The sequence below is a fragment of the Passer montanus genome, unplaced genomic scaffold (assembly GCF_014805655.1).
Source record: "Passer montanus isolate IOZ18808 unplaced genomic scaffold, ASM1480565v1 scaffold18, whole genome shotgun sequence".
Classification (NCBI taxonomy): Eukaryota; Metazoa; Chordata; class Aves; order Passeriformes; family Passeridae; genus Passer; species Passer montanus.
In genome coordinates, this window is record NW_024365381.1 from 18,725,757 (window position 1) to 18,738,760 (window position 13,004).

General features: G+C 38.5%; 1 protein-coding gene across 15 annotated transcripts in view; it reads left to right on the forward strand.

The window, feature by feature from the left end:
* The window catches only part of NRXN3 (neurexin 3), a 920,037-nt gene that overhangs the window by 387,068 nt on the left and 519,965 nt on the right, over window positions 1-13,004 (forward strand). For all 15 annotated transcript variants that reach the window (XM_039705065.1, XM_039705064.1, XM_039705053.1 and 12 more), the window contains one exon: window positions 5,187-5,306. In XM_039705065.1, coding sequence (XP_039560999.1) covers window positions 5,187-5,306 — 120 coding nt within the window. The remainder of the gene's footprint in view (window positions 1-5,186; window positions 5,307-13,004) is intronic.

A 13,004-nucleotide genomic window follows, 5' to 3' on the forward strand; every position in this document is an offset into this window, starting at 1 on the left:
TTTGGTTTTTGGTTCTGGTTTGCTATATTAGTCTGTGATATTCCTGCTTTCTGCTATCTGTGACTCACAATACAGGATCTAACTTTCTGAATCGTGCACTGAACCCTGACTATAATTTAGCTTCTTGCATTTGTGCAAAGTAAATGCTGACATACCACCAGTATGTATTTGGCAGTAACAGTATATGTGGTATGGTCCATCCCAGAAAGTGATGGTTCCATGAGATTCACCCTTAATTTTGCTCACTTTTTAAGCAGGAAAAATCTTGTTTTCAAAAAATTCTGATCTTGGAAAATTATTGGGCATAATTTTGTTTCCTACTTAACCTTCAAGGAAGAGTCCTGGAAGAGGTTTATTTTCTACCTGGTGCATATGGTTTCCAAGACCTGATGCCTTTCTGAGCTGAACTGCTACTGCAGATTGAATTAAAAAAGGCTGACACTCTGTGGTTATGAAAGAGGAATGCTGACAGAAGTAGAGTGTAGATTTATCAAAGGTGTAAATTGATTGCAATGTCTGGCTTTACAGTAGAGCTATTGGTAGAGATATTTCAGTGCTGCATGACATTTGTAATTTAGGAACTATAGGACTAAAAAAGCACCTTATTCTGCAAAGGCTGTAAAGACGCCTTGTGTATATTACTTTCCTTTTGCTTGGTAATATTTCTGAAGATACAAGGGGAAGAGACGAGAGCATTTAGGGAGATGAAGAATGAAAATGGAACTGTAGTTATTGAACTTCCCCTGTTGCTGATCTTCATCTTATTGAGACAATAACGTTAACACAGATGGTTGATTCCCTTAAAAAAGACTGAATTTTTGATGTGGGGAGGAAGGTGTGATGTGCAAGACCAATAATGGTTTGCTTATCTTAATATTTATTGCTAGTTGTGATCAAAGCATGAAGCAGTTGTGTTATAATTCTGCAGTTGCTGTATAAACTGATTCCACATCTAACTGGAAAGAACAATAAACACAGTACTGTCTTTTATTTCTCAAGTTCCTTTTTCTGCAAAGAGTTTTCAAAAGGTACAGAAGGAATAACTTTTCTTGCCAGTGAAACATGGAAGTTTTAGCAACATGCAGCAGTAGAATTTTTTTTCTTTTTTTAATTTCAGGACAAAGAGAAACATACCATACAACTGATATTGTAGGAAAGAGAGTAGAAAAAACAATTTGTCTAAGCAGAATACAGATACAAGATCAGGCTATTATACTCTTCAAAGGTGATTTTCTTCAAGTATTTATTAGAAAAATTAGTAAAAAAATTATAGTATTTTAAAAAAAAAGTATAGAAAAATCTGGATAGCTAGCTGAAGAAAAGTGGGGAGGGAGACCCAAGAAATCTCAGATCCTGCAAGTCCTTGGATACTGAGCTGTTCCAGTAAAAATTAGAGATGCACACATAAAGATAAAAAGGACATTGTTGAAGAATCCTGGTTTGCTATTTCATGTTCCAAAGGAGATGCTCTGTTGGTAGGCTTAGCCTGGACAAGAAGAGCCACAGCCAAGTCATGCTTCTGCTAGTGGTGTTGCCTTTCTGCACTGGGGACTTCTCCTCCTCTACTTGATTTCTACTGCTCACTTCTCTTTCCACTGTGCATGTGCCATGAAGAAGGCAATGCACCAAGCTCAGATACAAACAGACAGTAAAATTAGAGGTATTTCAGATTATTATGTGAAGACTAGTTATGAAACTTTGCTTTTAAATACTTTGTCTGCCCTTAGTGTTGCCAGAAGAATGAGATTAAAAACAGACTTGAGTCCTGATGGCACTGGTAATTTTGAAACAATTCTACTACTTTATATGTAAGTTGTTTGTCATCTTCTTTCCTTGTTCGTTAGCACTAAAGGGCATGTGCGTGGTAGCACAATCTTCATGTTTTATAATCCTTCCTGTGATTCTGTCACTTTGCTCCCTAATCCAAAATCCTAATTCCCTGTGACATCCCTATTAGTTGCTCTGAAGAAAATTCTGTTGCCACAGAGGATTATGACATCAGGCAATGACTGTTAGCAGCAGGAGTAGATGAACTCTGAGACAACAATCCTTTTATGATTCAAATGGCCCGTAGTACTAAGAAGTGAGGCCAAGTACCCCGCATCTTTGCTGTGCTGTCATGACTGACTCTAAAGATGGCAGATCAGGCTTCAAGCTTCCTTGTGGTATTGTCAGGCTTTCAAAATTCCTCATCATTGTTTTTTTCTTTTTCCTTTTTTCCCCCCCTCTGGCTGCTGAAAGTGCTGTTCCCATCTTCACAGTTGATTTTTGTTAAATACAATTCAGATACCATAATATAGGCCATGAATTAAGTACTTTGGCTCTCTGGGCTCTATCATATGAAGAATTCAAGCCACAGATACTGGGCCTCATGCAGTCTTATTCCTTGAATAGTGTCCTTTCTCTTGCAGCATCTAGGTAAAGCATATGCCCATTGCCAAGTCTAGTTAGTGATTAAATTGTTCTCAGAAAAATGTAGGAAAAGTGGAGGATCATTGTTGAAAATGGTGTTCTGCTCTCCTGCTATGTAATGGTCTTTATAGTTGAGGCTGTAGCAAGTTTGCATAGAGTCACAGTTGCTTTCTGGTTTAATTTTTAAAATATAGGTATAGGTAGCTTGCTTGTTTATACCTCTAGGAGTATTGCCGTTAATGCTTGAGGTTAGATAGTGGGATAGTAAAGTACAGGAGAGGTATCTGTTCCTCATTCCTTATCCTCAGATAATCTAGACATTTTAGGCAAAATGACAACTAATATTCCATTTCAGATTGTTAAGTGTTATCCCTTCTTTTGCTTGGCCAGAGTAAGTCTGAAGCAAGTATCAGACCACAACCTGATGCACATGTGTATATATTTATATCCATGATTTTTACAAGAGTAAAGGCAGGAGGGAGGCCTGTACATACATGTGCCTGCCTGCCCACGCTGGAAAGTCTGTCAGCTCTGTTCTAATCTAGAAGTGATCTGTTAATTTCACACTGTGCCACTGAGACCACTGGGAGTCATATGGCTGCAAATGAGAGTCAGGTGGGTGGGAAGAAGAGGTGGAAGGGAGGAGAAAGGTGTTGAAAAGTGCTGCTCAAATTTCCTTCAGCATGGCAACAAGGGGTTTTCTTGCTGTGGCTGCTGCTGTCATTTCTTTTTAATAGTTCAACTTTCCTTTAGGGATTTTTGTTGTTGTCTTCTATTAACCACACTTATGCTTCTACCTAGAGGTTTTGGATTTTGTTTGTTTTTAGCAGTGTAATAAATTCTGGAAGAAGCTCAGGTTTTTGTTATTGTTCAGTCAAACTCTGCTTACCGAGTCACATGTTCATTCTCATTGCAGGAGAGATGTAAAGAAATGCAGATAGCTGAAAAACTACTGGAATTCATCCATTCTGTTCTTTCAGTGAGGAAAGGTGGCCTGGTGGGGAGAGCAGAAACTGTAACAAAGCTTTAAGGGTACATTCCTGGCTTGGTCTTTGAATTGTTGGGAGGATCGTGGCCTGACATGGGACTTACAGTTAGATGTGGTTTCTACAAGGGCTTGTAAATACTGAAGTGACCAGGTGTGCAATCTAAGTATCAAAGGTGCTGAATAATGGTGGGATTTTGTGAAATCACTATGGATGGTGTCTGATGGAGGTTGAAGGGGGCTTCATTTATGTTAAAATATTTAAAAATACTGTCTCTGCTTTGGTCTGTCCTATCTAATGTATAAAATACAGATGGTAGTGTTGATGTGATGAAGAAATAAGGAAAGGATTGAGTCTTGTGGAATTGCTGTTGCTGGCAAAGACTGTAAAGGAAGATGCTTGGATGGGTTGAACAGTTATTTTTTTGTCCTTATGGTATTTTCCTATACCTGGTGTCTGATGGAGGTTGAAGGGGGCTTCATTTATGTTAAAATATTTAAAAATACCGTCTCTGCTTTGGTCTGTCCTATCTAATGTATAAAATACAGATGGTAGTGTTGATGTGATGAAGAAATAAGGAAAGGATTGAGTCTTGTGGAATTGCTGTTGCTGGCCAAGACTGTAAAGGAAGATGCTTGGATGGGTTGAACACTTATTTTTTTTTGTCCTTATGGTATTCTCCTATACTAAAAGTGGTTAATGAACTGATCTCAGGCAGCCTAACCAGTTGATCCTTTATTATCTGCTTTATTTCTTTCATTTCTTCTTTTCCAACAAATACAGGATATAGCATAGTAGGTATGTCAAATGTATATGTACATTTTATTTAAAATCCTGCACAACAGGAGTGACATACCTTTGTGTAGAATGTTGAATATGAAATACTTACCCAGGAGGTAACTTGTAAATTCATGTTCTTCTGATCTATGACTTACAGCTTCATGTCTGCTATTAGATGATTCAGAATCCAGCTACCTCCTTGTGGATGAGACCAGTAGCTGTAATTCAGAGTCTCTCTGATCTGAAGAATACTTTTTTTGCCTATTTCTTGGATTTTGTCTTTGCAAGGCTTACCTGAACAGGATAGCAACTGTTAGCTGTAAATTACAGAACAATGAGAGGCTGTTCTGTTAGTAGTGGCTGCTTCCTTCTCTGCTTCTACCAAAAGCATGGAAAGCAATCCAAAAAGAGAAGTGTTGTGAATAAATGTCATGCCTTTCTGAGGACTTCATTAGCATGTTTCCAGAGGAATCTGTGTAATAGAGTGTTTGGTTTTTGTTTGGCCGATTTTTATTAACTTATAAAGCCAAGCTGTAACCAGCTGAGGCTTCAATTTGAATCTACATTATCAGTGTTCTTTGGGTATGATGAGGCATTGTTCATGGGCCTGTTAATTAGCTTTCATTTCTATAAGGGGATCTGACTTCTAGGGAAGCACAACAACCTGGCCATGTTGGTTGGTCTGGCATCACCCCCTATTTTACTGTGAAATTCTTTGAGCAAGTTGGGAACGTGTGAGTTGGGCCTGCCTAAGAGGGAATATGTTGCTGCTCCCTCTTCCTTGCTCTGTGTTAGTTTGCTGTTTTGTTGAGAGGTGTACACTGTCTTTGTGCTCTTTTTACCTGAGTTTCTTGCACGTCCAGCAATGGAACAGTGTTTGGTTAGTGCTTTCTCTCTTCTGCATGAGGATCCTGATGGTAATGGTGGTGATTAATTGATGATATTGTGGGCCTGACCCAGTGATTCTCTCAGCTTTATTTCACTCTTTTCTTATCATCCTTTCTCCAGGACCGAGCACTACCTGCCAGGAAGATTCCTGTGCAAATCAGGGCATCTGTAATCAGCAATGGGAAGGCTTCACCTGCGATTGCTCCATGACTTCATATTCTGGGAGCCAGTGTAATGATCGTAAGTGGACTTTTCAGTGCATTGGTTACCTGTGATTTCTGATGCATGAGAGTACAGAAAACACATAATTAATTGTTCTTTCATTTGCAATACAAGTTTTTCAGTGTCAAATCTGAACATTTTTCTTGGAAATTTCTTTAAAGCCTACAGCAGGTTATTTTTTTCCTCCTTAAAATGAAAATATGCAATTCAGCTTGTATGGGTTTTGTTTGGCTATTTTTTGTTCTGTGGTTTATTCCCCCTCTTCTTTCTGAATGCTAACTTCACCAGTCCAGTGGTGGTTATTGATGTTAATGGAATTCCTGGCTTAGAAAACTTGCAGATATTGTATGTAATATTTTCATAGGTAAAAGACGTCTAGGTTTTGTGTACCGAATTATGCTTTATCTCAAACCTTGGTGAGAAAGGCATGGAATGCATGTAAAATGAGTAGCGTTCTACATAGTAGTGTTCTAGTCTTCTACTGAAATAATAGCTGTATGCTGAAATGCGGAGTAATGTTTCTGAGAATGTTCACTTAAAACCAGCAATCAGTTAAATACACAGCAGAACCATTGTGCTTCTTGGTGTATTGATTTGCTTAATCTCAAAACATTGAATGTTCTTGGCCAAGTACTACTAGGATCTCTGATAAAATAATTGAACAAACCCCTTAAGTCTACCTTTAGGGGGCAGCTAATCAGCTTTGTTGACATTCCCTCTGCTCATTGTGGTTTGGCCTTTGCTCCTGCCTGGAGAGAACAGATCACTTCAGCTCTACTGTCTGCCTGCTTCTCTTATTTGAGGTGACTGCCCCCTTGTCCCTCACTTACTCCAAGGCAGGGAACAAAGGAATACATATGAGTGCAGTAGTAAGCGTAACAGTGGGCTTCAATAATTTGGTTCACTGACTGTATGAATGTTAAACACAGAAAAAACTGTTTTTCGTTAATGTATTTGTGGTAGACTTAATTAGTGGGAGCAGCAAGGTCCATGCAATATTGGTACCACAGCACTGTCATATCTGCAACCCTTCCCCTAAAAGTCTGACACATGACTGAATTGATGCACATATGACAAGCTGTGTAGCATATGGTGACAATCCGTTTCTGCTGAAGGCTAAAATGCCTGCTTTTTTGAGTCATTCATAATATGTAGTGTTGTCTCTGTTGGTCTCCCATTTCTTCCAGCATATTTCTCTCAAACAGATATTGGAAAGGCCTATCAGCATTCATACTTTGACAGGGGCTGTATAAACAAGGTACTACTGACACAGATTTATAGACTGTAATGCTGTGTCTGGTTTTGGATTGCTTTGGAATTCAGAATGTTTCCTTTGGGTCCAGAAGAAACATTTCACATTGGAGTCACAAGATCTGGTGCCAATTTTCTGCATTTTTATTTTGGTTTGCTTTTATCAATTGGACACCCACTTTCCCACTGTCAAATTACTTGTTCAGTCAATCAGTTTAGACTTGCTAAGCGTAGCACACAAATGTGTGAAAGAAACACTACTTTGAATTCTGTTGGGTTGCATTTAAATACATATCCAGGAAATCTCTTAGGTTATTGATACTGTGGGGTTTGTTTCTGATGTGTTTAGCTTCACAACTCCAGAACGTTGCTGTGCCCTTGTTAAGCTGTTGCTAATGACTTAGAGCAGGCCCAGAAGCATCAGGAAGAGTCAGGTTCCTGTGTCTGTAATTGGGGATTTCTTGCTGATTTTTAGAGCTGGCAGCTGGAAATAACGCAGAGAAAGAATCTTGACATGAGTGGGGGTGTTGTGGGCAGTGTAGGAGCCAGCCTCCAATTATCAGGCCTGGCTGGTAATTTACAAACACAGGCAGAAGGTGCAGGTTTCAAAGTGATCTGGAAAGGTAAGTCATGTGGACTTCTCCAGAACATGACAAGACTTCATCCTGGACCTTCAAAAAGTGCGTATGACATTTTTTCGTGGGCTTTATTTGTTTGTTTGATTTTGTCTTTGTTTTGTATCATGACATTGGAAATAGATTTCTATTCCTGACTTGCTGATACAGTAAGGATACATTGTGGGTGTGTAGTTGAGAAGACTGAAGTCCTGTTCCTTCCTAGCTTTTAGATGTGGTTGCTAATCAAAGTACAGGAGTCTGTCAATTGAAGCAAATACCCTAGACTGGATTTTAGTGCAGGTGATGACTGGGAGAGATACCTTCTGTGTAACCTGAGGCCTTTTATTTAGAAATGCATGAGGCTCTTTGGTAGAACATTTTTTTGGCCACAGCAGTCCATTCTATTAATTTAGTAGATAGCTATTTCTATCTTTTGAGCAATTGGTGGTCTCCCACTGGTGTAAATATGGAGTACTGAAGTAAATGGAACAGATTGAGTTTTACCCAATGAAAATGATAGCAAAAGGCTGACTTACTGTACATATTTTACCTTTTTCTTTATATTGATCAAGTCAAGTGTCTACACTGGAAATTTGCTTTTTGTGTGTTTGGTGAAGACTATATGTGTACCTCTGAGATAGATAAATGGAAAGTATGGTATTCTCTTCAATTATTCTTGTTGGTCTCCTAGATTATTCCTTATTAACTATTGGTAGGTGTGATTTATGTTTGGGGTTTTTTTATTTGCTAGAACAAACTTTGCAAAGATAATCAGTCTTATTAATGCTGAGTAAAGCTTGGTGTGCCAATATGTTTTCCTTCTTTAATTTTTGTCCCGGGACTAGGCCATTAAACTTCCTAATTCAGATCCAACTGGCTTGGAACTGCTGTTTCTGAAGGATGAAGATGAAGCACCTGTAATTCCCCTTCACCCTTCAGAGGTGACAGAGATGCATTTTTTAAACCTATAGACATGTTTATTCATTCACCAGTGTTGCTTAACAAGACTAGGATTTAAATTCCTAATGGAAATTATGATATAGCCTTTAATTTTAGCTGTTTGTCTGTAGCTCTATTTAGATGTTCTTTGTAGTAATCAAGATGCTTCAGAATAAGAAATTAATGGTAGCCATGGGGGCATAAATTGAGCTTTAATATGCTTTATTCTGACTTGTACAACTGTACTGATATTTTAAAGAACCAAACACAGGAATAACCCACAGACACCCTCTCTCCTCAAGTTCATTTGGGAAGGTCCATTGTATGAAAGTGAATTTAAAGGTTTGCCCTTCCCATTGACCGTTACTAGCGCCTGAAATGAAAGGTAGAAATAGAAGCAATAATGCTATTCAGGATATACTGGTTCTATTTTCCATGTAATTTTAAAATATATTCTCAAAATTTTGTTGTTCCATAGTCTTCAATCTTTATAGATGTTTTAATCATTTCAGCATCACATTCAATGTGGGCTTTCAACCTATTTTAAGAATCTGCATACTACTCTAAGATGTAGGAAGTCAGTGTTAGCATACTGCAGTTAATATTAGAAATATTAAACAGTTCTGCTTGGCATGCCAAGCTTTTGCTTAGACTGTTCAAATGTGCATCTTTAAGCATGTAAGGCAGCAGATGTAAAGTTAACTCTCAATGTTAGTGAAGTGTCTCACATCTGGGGTGAATCCACCCTGCTAATGTTAACTATGAAATATGATGAAAACATGGTAGTTAAGCATTCAAACCTTCCTGAGAAGTGACCTGTATTTGTTTAAACTATTGCCTATGAACAGCTTTAGTGATTCTTTGATTCATTCACATTCCTGTTTATCTGATGAAACAATAACATTTTCTGCACAAGAGAATGCATAAGAGGTGACATTGGCAATCTAGCAAATGAAAATGGTATATCCTTGTCAAACTAGATCATAGAAAGTGCTGCTTTTTACTCAGTGCTTCATGCAGATGAGTAACACTGAGGGTCAAGCTTTCCAGGAGCAATTGTCAGGGTAACACATGTATGTATTAGTAGAGGTATTTGCCTGTGAAAAATCAATGTTTTGCAGCAATGACTTTTGCAAGCAGAGTATAAATCACCCTTTCAAACAGGTTTTATGTTGTTGTTGAAACAGTTAAATCCATCTGTGGGTTATTGATTGTCTTTTTAGAAGGGTTATTTATTCATTTATTTATAAACTTTGGGTTGTAATAACCTGGTTTAAAACACCTGGTTTAAAAACAACTTTCCATTTGATTGCTAAAGAGAAAAGGCAGCCCAAGATTTTTGTTCTCTTGTGTTGGTATCATCATATGCCTCCAGTCTCCATGCTTTTCAAGGATTCTGTTCCTAAGTAATCTTCCAATGAGGTTTCTTGGCTGAGTGATGCTTGGTTTTTTTTGTCTGGGAGAGAAGTAATATACAGGGCTGTTGAGTTTTTTTGTGCAATAAGTTGCATTTTTTTTCCCAATCCCTTTGTGATGCATAATCTATATGCTTTTACTGTCTTTATGTGAATATCATTTGGAGGAGGAAAAGATTAGAGGGAAAGAGAGTTATGGTGACATTGGTCCATTGTTCATTAATTTAGCATCATTACAAGAAGAGCTTTTGATAACTTCAGTTATGTAGTCATAGTCATTGGCTTACTAGCCAATATTTTTTTTTTACTTTACATAAAAGGAAGGGTATCAAAATTAGCAAAAAATGTCTAAGATCAATACTTTAGAGTAAAGCACAGAGTATTTTTGGTTGATTAAGGAAGACTGAAGCTGGTCTTAGCCCCACATGTGTGAGATACAAAGGTTGTAAGAGCAGGCCCATCCCTCTTCATTAATGCCCTTGTTTTTGCACCCTACTAAGTAAATGAATGAGTATGAAAGTGTATTGATGCTTCTGGAGCATAGTCTGTAAACTAGGTTGCAGTGGCAGAACTGGTTTCCCTTGTATCTGCTTAAATAGCACAGCAGAATAGTCATTAGAAGAGACTACTAGCAGGAGAAATGCTAAATAGGAAACCCTTCCTTTATGATGATAGCTTTATTCTGATATGCTCATGAGCCATTTGCATCCCAAACTTACTCTGTGAGTCACTGAGCAGTTACAGCTTGTGCTCTCCATTGCAGGATTCAGAGCACCAGTTGGGAGATGAACCCTATTCCCTCTCAGTATTTTGTGTTTTTCACCATCTGGGCTGATTTTTGTCCAGAATTCATGACCTCTTTTAATGCCAATGCCAAAAATTCAGCTTGATTTACTTACAGAAACACTCTTCATTGTTCATGTTTAATTATCACCCATTTGTTTCTAATGTGCCTAGCTTACTCACTCACTGAGTCAGAGAGCAAGAGGTTGCTAGTGTGTAGAAAATAAATCTGCATAGACTTCATTAGTAATGCATGGCTGAACCAGTCAGCTGTTTAAATATCAGCATGCTTAGGGATTTGCCTTTGATACTACAGAGACATCCATCCTACATGAAGCAAGAGTCACCTCTGATTTATCTTCAGTGAATCATACTTCATTTCAACAGGTCAGACACTGCCTACCTCTTAGTTCTCTCCTCATGCTTTGTTCTTGCTTACTTAGTGGTCTTTCATTTATTATAACTAGTGTTTTCTGGGTGATGGCTCATTTTCAGTTCCTAACTTAAGCCTTTGGTGTCTTCTGACAGTGAATGACCATATCCTTTGAGAACGGGGATAAAAAAGGGAAATGCAACTCTGTACTTTAGTACATGATGTAAATTGTACCAATGTGGTTTGAGTTGTGAACCTTGCCTTCATCCTTCTTAGCACTGTTTAATTTGCCCTGCAGGTCCAAGAAAGGTAGCATCTTTAGGGCAAGGAACTGGTGCTACTTCTTATGAAAGCACCATGCACTTTTTGATGCTTGGTAATAGCCCAGTACATAATTGCCTTAGCTCTTCAGCCATTTAAGAATGCTCATTCTTTTCAGTGTACTGAAAGGCATTTTCCCTCCCTTGAGTAACAGCTGTTAAATCAGATTAGACTGCAGATCAAGAACTTGTTTGCCCCATGTTCCCTTCAGGAGTCATCTGGAATGGGCAGTGCTGCCAACATTAGAGGGAGAAATTTGTCTGTCCCTGTTTTGGGGGGGAAAGAGGGAATTTGAGTGACAGGTGCTTTTTGAAATTGCTGCTTCTGCACCTTTCAGCTTCTCAAGGTGCCCTGACATGAAAGTGTTTCCCTTTTTTAATAGTGAAAGCTAGCCAACTTCATCCTTTTGTGATCCCCAAAATGCAGCTAGGTCTCTAGTGAGTAATTTAATTACGATTGCTTCAACAGCTTGGCAGAAGGACCATTTAGAATGAGAACTGTAATCAGTCATTGATATCTGTGCACACCTGGCTGCTGTCAGCCCATAAGCTATGGTCCAGCCGTGCTACAGACTTCAATAGCATGGAAGGAGAGAGACTTTTTACAGGTGGGAGTGATTACAGCCTCTGTTATCAGCCTTTGAGCAGTTCAAGCAGTTAATTCCCTTCCTGGTGCTGTTCACTGGCTATACCATTTTCATAAGCATGTCTCAGAAGGCTCTTGCCATAATTTTGTTCCTTGTGATCTCTGCTCCCTTTGACAGTATTTTTCTTTAACTTGATGCTTTCTGTAGTCATGACAATAATTTTCACTTTTCATCTTAAAAGCAGCTGAGCAAGTGGTACTGTGTCCTATGTATTTTGCCCCATGAGAGATTTGGCCTCAGAAGCTGATCCTTCAGTAATGGCACACCCAGGGTATAATCACTGATAAGACACTGATGTAAGTTGGCAGCAGAAACAGAAATTCTGTACAGCAGAATAAGAGTCTCTGTTCTGTCACCCCAAGCTCCATTTGTTGATGATGCTCTGTAAGCACATCTTTTTCCTGAATGTAAGATAATAAATTGTTCTAAATTGTCAAGTGCAACAATAATTTGATTAATTTTAAATTTAGCATTTTCTTTGTAATATCCTGCACATGTTCATATTTGTTTTGAGAAGCAGTAAATGTAAAAACTCAGAAAAATACAAGTCTTCAACCATCAAATTTACTCTTTAAAGATTCTTTTCTTCTTATCATAGCTTCTTCACAGAAGATAGTACAGAACTGAATTTGGAAGATAATGAAAAATGTATGTAGAATTGGATTTTATAGGCCAAAATCACCCTGTGCCTGAGGACTTTTATATTAAATGGTTTTTTTTTCCCCACACAATGCTGTCCTCAATTGTATTGTCCAAATACTTTTGATAATCTCACACCTACTATGGTTTCATCAGCATGAGGTATTCTGAGTGCCATATGGTATGCAGATAGTACCTGTTCTTGTGCAGAGAAAGATAAAAAAAAAAAACCTTGAAAAATCTGTTTGGTCTTTCAGCTGTTGCAATTGATTTGCAACAGGATACCCAGTCACTAGTCCAGGTGAACACACAGCTGGCTTTGATCATTCCCTCCAATCCCCTATGAGTCTGTTGTAAATTGCACTGTGGATTATAAAAATATGATTTCCTTGTTGGATTTACTGTCCTGGATGGAAGCTCTGATTTGTGATAATCCTTAATCTGTTTTTTGTCCCACCTGGGCTTTGTGTGCTCTCCCATTTTTGCAGCACTGAGCTGAGTAACCTATGTGTGCTTTTAAGGCATTGATCTAAATCTGGTGAGTGATAAGTGGCTTGTGATGTTGATGAGATGGGGTGGGGTTAACTTGGTGCTTTCCCAGACAGCATAGAGCTGTTTGCCACAGCACACACTATATTGCCCCCTTATTCCTCTAGGGTCCTCAAGGTGATTATTGCTTGTTTCCCAGGCTGTCTACACAGAGAACAGCTCCTCAAAGAGCAGCCTACATTA